Source organism: Lithobates pipiens, unplaced genomic scaffold (assembly GCF_037356315.1).
Source record: "Lithobates pipiens isolate NorthernLeopardFrog02 unplaced genomic scaffold, aLitPip1_a1.2 Scaffold_23, whole genome shotgun sequence".
Classification (NCBI taxonomy): Eukaryota; Metazoa; Chordata; class Amphibia; order Anura; family Ranidae; genus Lithobates; species Lithobates pipiens.
In genome coordinates, this window is record NW_027507785.1 from 172,213,849 (window position 1) to 172,227,168 (window position 13,320).

The 13,320-nt window shown below is 44.8% G+C and overlaps 1 protein-coding gene across 1 annotated transcript in view; it reads left to right on the forward strand.

Moving 5' to 3' along the window:
• Nucleotides 1-13,320, forward strand: part of DUSP12 (dual specificity phosphatase 12) — a 75,122-nt gene that overhangs the window by 16,213 nt on the left and 45,589 nt on the right. Inside the window, exon 2 of the mRNA XM_077452615.1 lies at nt 593-877. Coding sequence (XP_077308741.1) covers nt 627-877 — 251 coding nt within the window. The 5' untranslated portion in view covers nt 593-626. The remainder of the gene's footprint in view (nt 1-592; nt 878-13,320) is intronic.

Here is a 13,320-nt window from a genome sequence, read left to right on the forward strand (position 1 = left end):
AAGGATCTGTACTTCTTTTCTTCCAGTTATGAGATTTATAGAGACCTATCACACACAGCCAGGTGGATGACAACACTTATAGTTAAGGCAGAACTGAAGTCTGTTATACTTGCCTTCTCGTCAGTAGTCCCCTGTCCTTCTCGGGCATCTTTTACCTAGCTTCTTTTGGGTACCAGGCCGCACCCATGTTCATTGGTGGCTGTGGGATGACCACACTCCAATTTGGAAATTTGTTGAATGGACCGCAAAAGAGCAGAAGAACATTGATGAAGTTATAACTCTGCTCTCTCCTTGTATCAGCCTGTACCTTTGTCAAAACATTTACATACAGCACACCTAATTGGCTTCCACTGCTGTCCTCCTCCCTCAGCCTGAGTGCTGCTGTATAGGGGATTGCACGGGGCTGATTCCAAGTCAAATGTACATACTTTTCAGCTTTGGGAACAAATCTTTAAAATTATTAGGTACAGTTTTTTCTAAATAAAGGGAAGCAGAAAGTTGCACATGAAAATGATTGTGCATGGATTATCATGGAATGTAGAAGTAAAGGGAAAGAGAGCCTGAGAATGTTCTAATATTTGCTTTTTTTCAGGGCCATCTGTGGATTATTGACTTTTACCTGAAAAATGATTCTTGTGCTGCCAAGACTATATATTGGGAACATCAGTGATGTCGAAGATGTACAACATTTACAAAAATCTGGCATCACCCACATACTGACTGTAGACAGTGTACAACCTGATCTGACTTCATTTCAGACAAAGTTTGTTCATTTGTTGGATGATTCCATTGCAGACATTTTGAGTTGTTTGCCTGAGTGTCTAAACTTTTTGAAGGAAGCATTGGCAACCGCTGAATCATCTACTCTTGTTCACTGGTAAGTTCTATTACACATTTGGAAGTGCAACAGTTTTAACAGGTTCTCTACTTCTTACCATCCAAGACAGTACCCAACCTCAGTCCTCAACATGTCATGTTTTTAGGATTTCCTTCACCTTTTCACAGGTACATTAAATAGAGGTCAATGGTTTAGTGATTTATGAGAGCTATTTAGTCTAAGGAAAATTCCCAAAACATGGCCTGTTGGGGTACTTAAGGACCAAGGTTGGGAACCACTGATCTTAAAGGTCCATGTTTTTCCATTGTAGCAGCTTCTGTTTCATTACTTTTGTTGTTAGCCATGACACAGGATTGTGTGGGTGAAGGTTCTGAATGGCTGCACACAATGATTAGCTGCCTTTGCCTGAGGAGCCAATCAAAGCCTATTCCTTTTCCTGAATGGCGAGTCAAAGCTTCCGCTTCGTTCAGATCCATTTGGAGGTGGTCGGGGAACTGGAACAGTGTTTTCTAATTGCAGCCCTCCGCGGGGAGGGGGGGGACCAGCAGGCCTAAAATCTATTTATAATAACTACTATTGTTTTTAGGGTTGCACCGATACGGTTTTTATACCGGCGAGTATGAATACCAATACTTTTGGTCAAGCGATCGCCAATACCAATTGCCGATACCTTTTTGCAATGCGATTTGAGCCCACACAAAATGAATGGGCTCAAATTGCACTGTAAAGAATTGCAAGCCATTTGAACAGGAATGCGATGCACTTCCTGTTCAAATCGCATGCGTTTTCCCTGTGCCACTCCTGTGTGAACCTAGGCTGAAGTCACAATGACAAGCCTGGGTTCACACAGGAGCGGTGGGGGACCACTTGTAATTCGGAGAGGAATTGCACTGCATTCCTGTTCAAATCGCCCACAGTTCTTTGCTCTGCGTTTTGCACCGAAAAGGTATTGATTTCAGGTATCAGAGCATTTGTGCGAGTACTCACGCAATATGATAAGTGTCGGCACCGATGCTGGTATTGGTGGAACCCTATTGTTCTTAAAGAGGAAGTAAACCCTTACAAACCACTTTGACCTACAGGTAAGCCTAGATTAAGGCTTACCTGTAGGTCCAAGAAATATCTCCTAAACCTATATGGTTTAGGAGATATTTGCCCGAAAACGGGCACCGCTGTCTACGGCGCATGCGCCGTAGACAGCGGCGCGCAGGCGCACTAAACGCGGCAGTTCCACATTTGTCGACTCCCGTGCGCATGCGCGGGAGTGACGTCATCGCGGCTTTGCCGAATGACAGCGGCGGAGCTGCGAGACGCCACTCCCGTGCGCATGCGTGGGAGTGACGTCATCGCGGCTTCGCCGCTGTCATTCGGCGGAGCTGCGAGACGCCACAAGCAAGATGGATGCGGCGGACTACAGGGGACAGCGGCGACTTCGCTGGCTCCTGTGTCAGGTAAGTGACACATAATGGGCTACTATGCGATGCATAGTAGTCCATTATGCTTTACCTTTGCAGGGAAAAAAAGAGGAAGTAAACTCATCAGGGTTTACTTCCTCTTTAACATCCTGAGGACATCCTTATTGTTGCAGGACAATATCTGATTCTGTTCTAAACTAAACATTATATTTGAGCACTAACTACCTCCAGCATCTATGCTTTCTCACGCATTCTGCAATTACGTTATTATGTTTTTCTTACTCACACATTCTAAATACATGTGCATTTCCTCATCGTATTCCAGTTTCACAAATGTAAAATGGTCCTCTGTGGTCAAATGCATTCTGAATTATGTTGGATGATCCATCTACCTCTTCTCTGGCTCACAGAAAACCCCCACACATGGGGGTTTCATGCACAAATGTCTATGCAAGTTGTACTGGAACTTGCAAAAAGTTGTGCAGGAACTACTTTCAAAATGGGTGTGACTCCAGATTTGCCGTTTCCATTGTGGACAATAGGGTGCGACATATCATGCGATTTGAAACTATCAAATTGCATGACAAGTATAGAAATGAAAGGCAAAACATTTGTGCATAGATAGGACAAAAAAAAAGTATTTCATTTATTTTTTTTTTTTTTTGCATTCTCTTTGTTCTGCATTAGAGCTGTAGGAGGAGAAACACTGAGTAGCACACTGATCTTTCCAGTGAAAGGCTGTGCAGGGGTGGGGGTGTGTCAGGTCAAATTTGATAATTGGATAGAGTAGGTTGAGTTCTTAATCATATTGGTTAGGGAATTTTCAAATTAAAGTGTATGTAATGTATGGCTAAACAAAAATCAGTGCATTGCTCCAACACATTCACACTTGTCTTGTCACTTTAACCACTTGGCACCCAAGGTACGTCATATGACATCGTGGGCTTTGTGATGTTATATCTGAATGATGCCTGAGGCTACAGACATCATTCAGATATCAGTATTTTCAGCCAACGATTCCCTGCACCATAAGAACGACCATAGCGGCTGTTCCGCCGCTTGATCGTTCTTACGGGGGCGGGAAGGGACGTCGCCCTTCGATGCTTCTACCGACTCACCGCTTCTATTGGCGAGTCGGTCACAGGATCCGCCGGACCCCGGATGGTATCATAGAGATTTCCGGCAGACCAGATAATCCCCAGAGTCTCTATGATCGTTCGGAGGCCGGGCGCGATGTTATGACGCCCGGCCTCTGCATTCAAATTAACGGCTCCGCCTTGGCTGGGAAGCAGTGATTTTTATTTTTATTTTATTTTAGGCTTCCCAGCCTAGAGGTGAGATGTGGGGTCTTATTGACCCCATATCTCACTGTAAATAGGTCCGATCATGCCATATTCCTATTACAAGGGATGTTTACATTCCTTGTAATAGGAATAAAAGTTATCAATTTTTAATTTTTTTATTTTATCTATTTTTAGCGCCCCTGTCCCGTGAGCTCGTACGCAGAAGCGAAGGCATACGTAAGTCCCGCCCACATATGAAAACGGTGTTCAAACCACCCATGTGAGATATCGCCGCAAACGTTAGAGCGAGAGCAATAATTCTAGCCCTAGACCTCCTCTGTAACTCAAAACATGTAACCAGTAAAAAAATTTAAAGCGTCGCCTATGGGGATTTTTAAATACCAAAGTTTGGCGCCATTCCACAAGCGTGTGCAATTTTGAACCGTGACATGTTGGGCATCTATTTACTCGGCGTATCTTCATCTTTCACATTATGCAAAAAAATTGGGATAACTTGTCAGAAGTGGTTAAAAACCCTTCAAGTACAGAGAAATGCCCATTGATCCTGACAAAACTCCAGGGAGCTTGTAGCATTCTGTGTTTTCTCTACTGCATTGAAACCCTATGCAGTGTATCCGCCCTGCTCAGATCTATTTTATGCAGATGAATAGGGGGTGTTTTGTAGTCCTATCAGACTTGCTGTCCTAGAGTCAGTCCTTTTCCACAGTACAGAGTGAGCATTTTCACCCCAGGACAGGAAGTGTGTTACTGGCAGAAACAGGTGTAAATAAAATGATAAAAAATGAATGCAGTCACCACATCTGGAGACTGAGTATTTTCTTGTTGTTGGGTTTAGATACTGTAAGCCAGGGGTAGGGAATCTTTTTGGCTGAGAGAGCCATGAACGCCACCTATTTTCAAATGTAATTCCGTGAGAGCCATACAATATGTTTTAAACTAAATACAAGTACGGTAAATGTGTGCATTTTATGTAAGACCAACACTTTTAAAGTACAATAAGTCTCCTGAATTAAACAATCAGGTGTTCTTTATTAAGGGATAAATCACAGAACAAAGAAATACGGCAAAGTTGCCGAACATGACATGGCCTCTGAATTCTTTTTACTAACATTGTTATGCTGTTGCTAACCAATGATGAATAAAGTACTTCTTACCATTAATGCAACTTCTGGTGCTGCATGGCTTTGTAGTCTGGTTGATACATGGTGAGGTTAAGCTTCATGTAGACGTTGAGACTTCCATCCCTTAAACGTGATTGTAATGTCGTCGTCATCTCCTCCCACTGTAATATCCATGTCATCTCCCCCACTGTAATATCCACGTAATATCCACATCTCCCACACTGTAATATCCACGTTATCTCTTCCCACTGATATATCCACGTCATCTCTTCCCACTGATATATCCACGTCATCTCTTCCCACTGATATATCCACGCCATCTCCTCCCACAGCAATATCCACGTCATCTCCTCCCACTGCAATATCCACGTCATCTCCTCCCACTGCAATATCCACGTCATCTCCTCCCACTGCAATATCCACGTCATCTCCTCCCACTGCAATATCCACGTCATCTCCTCCCACTGCAATATCCACGTCATCTCCTCCCACTGCAATATCCACGTCATCTCCTCCCACTGCAATATCCATGTCATCTCCTCCCACTGCAATATCCATGTCATCTCCTCCCACTGCAATATCCATGTCATCTCCTCCCACTGCAATATCCACGTCATCTCCTCCCACTGTAATGACATCTCCCCCCACTGTAATATCCACGTCATCTCCCCCACTGTAATGACATCTCCCCCCACTGTAATATCCACATCATCTCCTCCCACTGTAATATTCACGTCATCTCCTCCCACTGTAATGACATCTCCCCCACTGTAATATCCACATCATCTCCTCCCACTGTAATATTCACGTCATCTCCCCCACTGTATTGACATCTCCTCCACTGTAATGACCTCGTCATCTCCCCCACTGTAATGACATCTCCTCCCACTGTAATATCCATGTCATCTCCTCCCACTGTAATATCCATGTCATCTCCTCCCACTGTAATATCCATGTCATCTCCCCCCACTGTAATATCCACGTCATCTCCTCCCACTGTAATGACATCTCCCCCACTGTAATATCCACATCATCTCCTCCCACTGTAATGACATCTCCCCCACTGTAATATCCACGTCATCTCCTCCCACTGTAATATCCACGTCATCTCCTCCCACTGTAATATCCACGTCATCTCCTCCCACTGTAATATCCACGTCATCTCCCCCCACTGTAATATCCACGTCATCTCCTCCCACTGTAATGACTTCCCCCCCTGTAATATCCACGACATCTCCCCCCTCTGTAATATCCACGACATCTCCCCCCTCTGTAATATCCACGACATCTCCCCCCTCTGTAATATCCACGACATCTCCCCCCCACTGTAATATCCACGACATCTCCCCCCCACTGTAATATCCACGACATCTCCCCCCCCCCACTGTAATATCCACGACATCTCCCCCCCCACTGTAATATCCACGACATCTCCCCCCCCACTGTAATATCCACGACATCTCCCCCACTGTAATATCCACGACATCTCCCCCCCACTGTAATATCCACGACATCTCCCCCCCACTGTAATATCCACGACATCTCTCCCCCACTGTAATATCCACGACATCTCCCCCCCACTGTAATATCCACGACATCTCCCCCCCACTGTAATATCCACGACATCTCCCCCCCACTGTAATATCCACGACATCTCCCCCCCACTGTAATATCCACGACATCTCCCCCCCACTGTAATATCCACGACATCTCCCCCCCACTGTAATATCCACGACATCTCCCCCCCACTGTAATATCCACGACATCTCCCCCCCACTGTAATATCCACGACATCTCCCCCCCACTGTAATATCCACGACATCTCCTCCCACTGTAATATCCACGACATCTCCTCCCACTGTAATATCCATGTCATCTCCTCCCACTGTAATATCCACGTCATCTCCCCCACTGTAATGACATCTCCTCCACTGTAATAACCACGTCATCTCCTCCCACTGTAATGACTTCTCCCCCTCTGTAATATCCATGACATCTCCCCCCACTGCAATATCCATGTCATCTCCTCCCACTGTAATATTCACGTCATCTCCCCCACTGTAATGACATCTCCTCCACTGTAATAACCACGTCATCTCCTCCCACTGTAATGACTTCTCCCCCTACTGTAATATCCACGACATCTCCCCCCACCGTAATATCCACGACATCTCCCCCCACCGTAATATCCACGACATCTCCCCCCCACCGTAATATCCACGACATCTCCCCCCCACCGTAATATCCACGACATCTCCCCCCCACCGTAATATCCACGACATCTCCCCCCCACCGTAATATCCACGACATCTCTCCCCCCCCCCCCCTGTAATATCCACGACATCTCCCCCCCCCCCCCCTGTAATATCCACGCTATCTCCCATACTGTAATGTCCACATCTCCCCTACAATTGTCTGCTTGCTTACCACTACACAAGCAGGCATATCCATGAGCAGTTGAGGCGGGTGATGATGTCAGTGCGCCGCTCACCTAGCCCGCCGCCGTGTGTACCAAGATGGCAGTCGCTCCAGAGCTAGGCTGAAGCCGCGGCCTTTCCTATGGGCTCAATCCATGGATCGGCACACCACGCGATCCGAGGATTGAGAGGAGAGAGCCAGATGCAGCCATCAAAAGAGCCACACCTGGCTTGCAAGCCATAGGTTCCCTACGCCTGCTGTAAGCTTTCCACAAACTGCCTATGATGAATGTAAATTGGCTATGTGGAGGTTCAAATTACATTCTAAACAAACAGGTTGTTAAACCTGAAAGCCAAGAAGAAAATGTTTTGTGTTTTTTGACACGACACTTAAATTTATGAGGCCTGCGTTAACCAAATTGAGAACTTGTTGATAATGAACAAAATAACAGCGCTCACCACCAGGATAGAAATACCTGTGGTCATCCAGTTGAACTCTGCTAAGCTCATGCATCTTTAGTGAGCCTAAGGCAAAAGAGAATGTTACTGTCTGTCTGCATTGTAGTTATGTGTATGAGACTTCAATGTCCGTGAGAACAGCTGCACCCCTGACAAAAAGGTATTGGGGCCGGTTCACAACATAAAAACACACTCTGGATGCATTTTTAAAGCACTTTTGATGCGTTCCGGTGCATTTTTCTTCCCCCTCCTTTTTTTTCTTTACCTTTAACCACTTCAGCCCCAAAAGAATTTGCCCCCTTAATGACCAGGCCATTTGCGATACGCCACTGTGTTACTTTAACTGACAATTGCTCAGTTGTGCGACATTGTGCTCAAACAAAATTGACGTTATTTTTTTCCCACAAATAGAGGTATTTGATCATCTCTGCATCTTTTTAGTTTTTGCACTATAAACAAAAAAAGACCAACGATTAAATAAAATAAAACAACTTTTTTTTTTTTTTTTATACTTTCTGCTATAATACATACCCCCCGCAAACAATATAATAAAACAAATGTATTTATCAGTGTAGGCCGATATATATTCTTCTATGTATTTTTCATAAAAAAAAATATTGATTGGTTTGTGCAAAAGTTATCGCATCTACAAACTACAGGATAGATTTAGGGACTTTTATTTTTATTATTTTTTACTGGTAATGGCTGTGTTCTGTTAATTTTTTTGTGTGCGGGACTGCGACATTGCGGCGGACAAATCTGACCCTGAATTACACTTTTTGGGGACTAGTAACGTTATTGCATTGATCAGTGCATTTTTATTGCACTGATCAATGTAAAAATGACACTGGCAGTGAAAGGGTTAAGTGTGTTCCCTGGGTGTATTCTAACTGTAGGGGGGATGTGCTTACTGGAACATGACAGAGATTACTGTTCCCAATCACTGGGAACAGTAAATCTGTCATGTCATCTGGCAGAATGGGGAATCGTCTTGTTTACATAGGCAGTTCCACGTTCTGCCTCTGCGCACCACGATCGCCGGCGGACACCGGGTCGGTGGGACCCGCGGGCACGCTTCCATGGCGGTGCACGTTTGCCCGCTATTTTCCTTGCACCGACATACAGGTACATGGTTTCACACAGGAGAGCCGATCTGCTGCAGTATATCTGCGTGAGTTGGTCAGCTAATGGTTAAATAAATATATGTGTTTTTCATGTGTTTTACTGCATTCTAGTAGAGTTCATTGCAATTACAGTATTCAGAATCGCTGGATTTTGGCGATCTGAATACTTTTAAGTGCAAAGGAGGGATTTGGGAGTCCTGTCACAAGAGATGTTTACATTCCTTGTTACAGCAATAAAAGAGAATAAAAGTTGCTCACGCAGCAAACAAATCGCAAACTTAAGTTGCGCCCGTAAATGTAAGTGTGTTCAAATCTCTGTAACTCTAACCTGGTAACCATTACATTTTTTACAGCATCGCCTATGGAGAATTTTAGGTACCGTAGTTTATCGCCATTTCACGAGTGTGCGCAGTTTCAAAGCATGACATGTTGGGTATCTATTTACTCGGCATAACATCATCTTTTAAATTATACAAAAAATTGGGCTAATGTTACTATTTAGTTTTTTTTTTTTTTTCTCTCAACAATTGTGTTTGAAAGACCACTGCTCAAATACTGTGCGACATAAAATATTGCAATTAATGCCATTTTATTCTCTAGGGTCTTAGCTTAAAAAAATATATAAAAAGTTTGGGGGTTCTATGTAATTTTCTAGCAAAAAATATGGATTTTAACTTGTAAGCAACAAATGTCAGAAATAGGCTTAGACATGAAAGGGTTAAAACAAACATCAATTAAATACAGTATAGTGCATATAGAATGATTAAATCTGTTAACAAAGATAACTGAAAAGTCCAAATATAGAAAGAAAATTAATATTTGTAGTCCCACAAGCCCTTGTTATGATCACAGGTTGTGGGACTACAAATGTTAATTTCTTTATCATACATTACAGGACACAGAGTTAGGCTAGTATTCATTACCTACTGGGTTATACACCATCTCTAGTTGAATGGACACTGGTAGACCAAAGTCTTGCACAGGAATTCTGCACCTATATAACCCCTCCCATACAGGAAGTACTTCAGTTTTTTACCAGTGTCTGCAAGGTGAATGGGCACATTTATTTGAGCTCTCTAGAGCTCCAGGTCTTTAGTCCGAAATGGTTCTTTATAATGAATCAAGGGTCGACCGATGGGATCCATTGAAGAAAAGCTTTTATGCTTAATTAAATGGTACCTGAGCCTCGCAGACATCATTCAGATATCTTTTTTCAGCTGGCGATTCTGTGCACCGTATGAATGCTCAGTTCTTACAGGCATCAGAAGAGGACATTCCCTCCCAACTTCCGGTGCTTCTACGGGCTCACCCAGGCCATCAGGGACCCGGACAAAGAAGCCACCGAGAGCGTACCGCATAGAGATTTTCAGTGACCAAATGGTCACCAGTAGGGCTGCAACTAACGATTATTTTCATAATCGATTAATCAGCCGATGTTTTTTTCGATTAATCGGATAAAATCACAAAAAAAGTAATGTTCAATTTTTTCGTTTATTTAAAAGTAAAAATGAAAAAACGGAGTGTTACACTCAAACTGCAGAATAAAAGACGTTTAACATTACACAACTTTGCAGCAGTACAAAAACATTCTGAAAAGAGGTGAACTATAACTGTTCAAGAAACTTTGCATTTGAATGTAAAAAAGTTAACATGTTAACATGCTCTGGGCTAAGGCTGGCTCTCTTTTTACAAACGATGTTGCCTGCAGCAGAAAAGAGGCGCTCCGATGGAGTGGAGGTGCCTGGGATGCACAAGAAGGATTTTGCAAGTTTTGCCAAAGTAGGATATTTATCTTGGTTACCCTTCCACCAATTCAAAGGGTTTCCCTCCTTTGGAAGTGGCTTCTCAGCAAAATAAGCCTGAACTTCATTTCGGACTTGTGTGTGAATATCCACCTCAAGTTGTCCCTCCTCCTCTTCACTGCTGCCCCCAGACTCGAGGAGTATGTCAAGTAGAGAATGAGATGCTGACACTGTAGATGTTGAAGGCTCAGCATCTCTAGTTACAGGCGACATGGTGGTCATTTGCTGCTGCACCAGCATCCCCCTTCTTAAAGCAAGTGCCTCTGTCTGTACTTTTGCCTGCACGTTTATGATCTGTTCTGGTGATAAAAATGTTTGTCTTCTAAATCGTGGGTCCAGGGCAGAGGAAAGCATTACGGTGTTTGAGACGTGTTCAAGGATCCCCTTCCATCTGCTTTGAAGTTGGTCTGTTGCAGTAGCTTGGAAGCTCTTTAGTGGAGATGATTCATAAGAAGCACCTTCATTGGACCGCATTAGCCCCTTTACCAGTGCTGGCACGGATGATAGGGTGACATGTTCTTGGCCACTCATAATTACAGTGCAGCATTCAAAGGGCTTAAGAGCAGTGGAAAGTTCTTCAAGAATACTCCACTGGTCTGGTTTTAAGTCCAGATAATGTTTGCCTCTTTGTGTAACTAACTGATGGGTCAGACAGAGTTGCAGTTACCTGCCACCTTTGTTCAATGAGTCGTTCGACCATATAGTAAGTGCTATTCCATCTTGTGCTTACATCTTGAAGAAGCTTGTGCTCAGATGTACCCATTTGCTTTTGTTTCTCCTTCAATTTGCTGCTGGCTAGCTCACTTTTTTTTAAATGTTCAACTAGTCCTCTTGCAGCACTAACGACTCTCTCAATTCCAGAATTCTTTAACGCAGCACCGATCACCAGCTGCAAGGTGTGGCCAGTGCAGCGGATACTGGCCCAGCCATGCTTGTCCGCCAGGATATTTGCAGCAGCCACAATATTTGCTCCATTGTCATGCACAATGGCAATTATTTTCTGAGCCGGAATTTCAAAATTTTCAGTGACCTCCTCCAACCATTCTGCAATATTTGCTGCTGTATGTCTGTCTTCCAGAGGCATGGTAGTGAGGCAGATAGAAATCATCTTCCAATCCTCTGCTATGTAGTGGCATGTAATGCCAAGGAAAGCCTCAGTCGCTATACTTGTCCATATGTCTGCAGTAATGGCAATTCTGCTTTCATTTGCGCTGATGGCATCCTTCACATTCTAAAATGCCTCCTGGTACTTTCTCTCCACTAGTTTGGTAAAATGGGTTCTTGATGGTAAAGTATATCCAGGGTTCAGTACACTGATCGTGCTTTTAAATCCTCGGTCTTCAACCATGGACAGTGGCCGCATGTCGGTGACTAGCATTTTCATGACAGAATCTGTTATAACTGCTGATTGTTGGGGAGTGCACGGACGATTTTGCTGCACAAATTCTGTCATGGTGCGCTGTTTCTTTCTGCAAAGAAAAAGATAATATGATTAGTATGTAGGAAAAGCTATTTCTGTGTAACTCGCATATCATTTCGGGTTTAACTTACCGTCCCGATGTTTCGCCTTCCACTGTGAACCCCACGTGTTTCCGTTTCATGTGCTCGTTCATCGTTGTTGTGCTTTCGTGCCATGCAAGTTCCGTTTTACAAAGTTTGCAGGTGACCATCTTCTTTACAGCATTTAAATTAAAATGCTCCCATGCCTTAGAAGATTTGGGTCGCACACCCTTTTCTGAGGTCATTGTGTCCTCAGCCATTTAAAATTTTTTTGCAACTAGAAGTAAAAAAAAAAAAAAGGTGCGGAGATGTGGTGTAATATTATGTATGTATTGTACCGTTTTATAAAAATAAGTGATTCTTCAATATTTCTATGCACTGTTATTCAACACCAATGATGGGGCACTATTCCTCCCAGGGACACCAATGATGGGGCGCTATTCCTCGCACTGACACCAATGATGGGGCGCTATTCCTCCCGGGGACACCAATGATGGGGCGCTATTCCTCCCGGGGACACCAATGATGGGGCAATATTCCTCCCGGGGATACCAATGATGGGGCAATATTCCTCCCGGGGACACCAATGATGGGGCAATATTCCTCCCGGGGACACCAATGATGGGGCAATATTCCTCCCGGGACACCAATGATGGGGCGCTATTCCTCCCGGGGACACCAATGATGGGGCACTATTCCTCACACTGACACACTATTCCTTCCACTGAAACCAATGATGGGGCACTATTCCCCCCACTGACACCAATGATGGGACACTATTCCCCCCACTGACACCAATGATGGGGCACTATTCCCCCCACTGACACCAATGACGGGGCACTATTCCCCCCCACTGACACCAATGACGGGGCACTATTCCCCCCACTGACACCAATGACGGGGCACTATTCCCCCCACTGACACCAATGACGGGGCACTATTCCCCCCACTGACACCAATGACGGGGCACTATTCCCCCCCACGGACACCAATGACGGGGCACTATTCCCCCCCCCCCACGGACACCAATGACGGGGCACTATTCCCCCCCCCCACGGACACCAATGACGGGGCACTATTCCCCCCCCCACGGACACCAATGACGGGGCACTATTCCCCCCCCCCACGGACACCAATGACGGGGCACTATTCCCCCCCCCCACGGACACCAATGACGGGGCACTATTCCCCCCCCCACGGACACCAATGACGGGGCACTATTCCCCTCCCCCGGACACCAATGACGGGGCACTATTCCCCCCCCCCCCCGGACACCAATGATGGGGCACTATTCCCCCCCCCCCCCACTGACACCAATGATGGGGCACTATTCCCCCCAC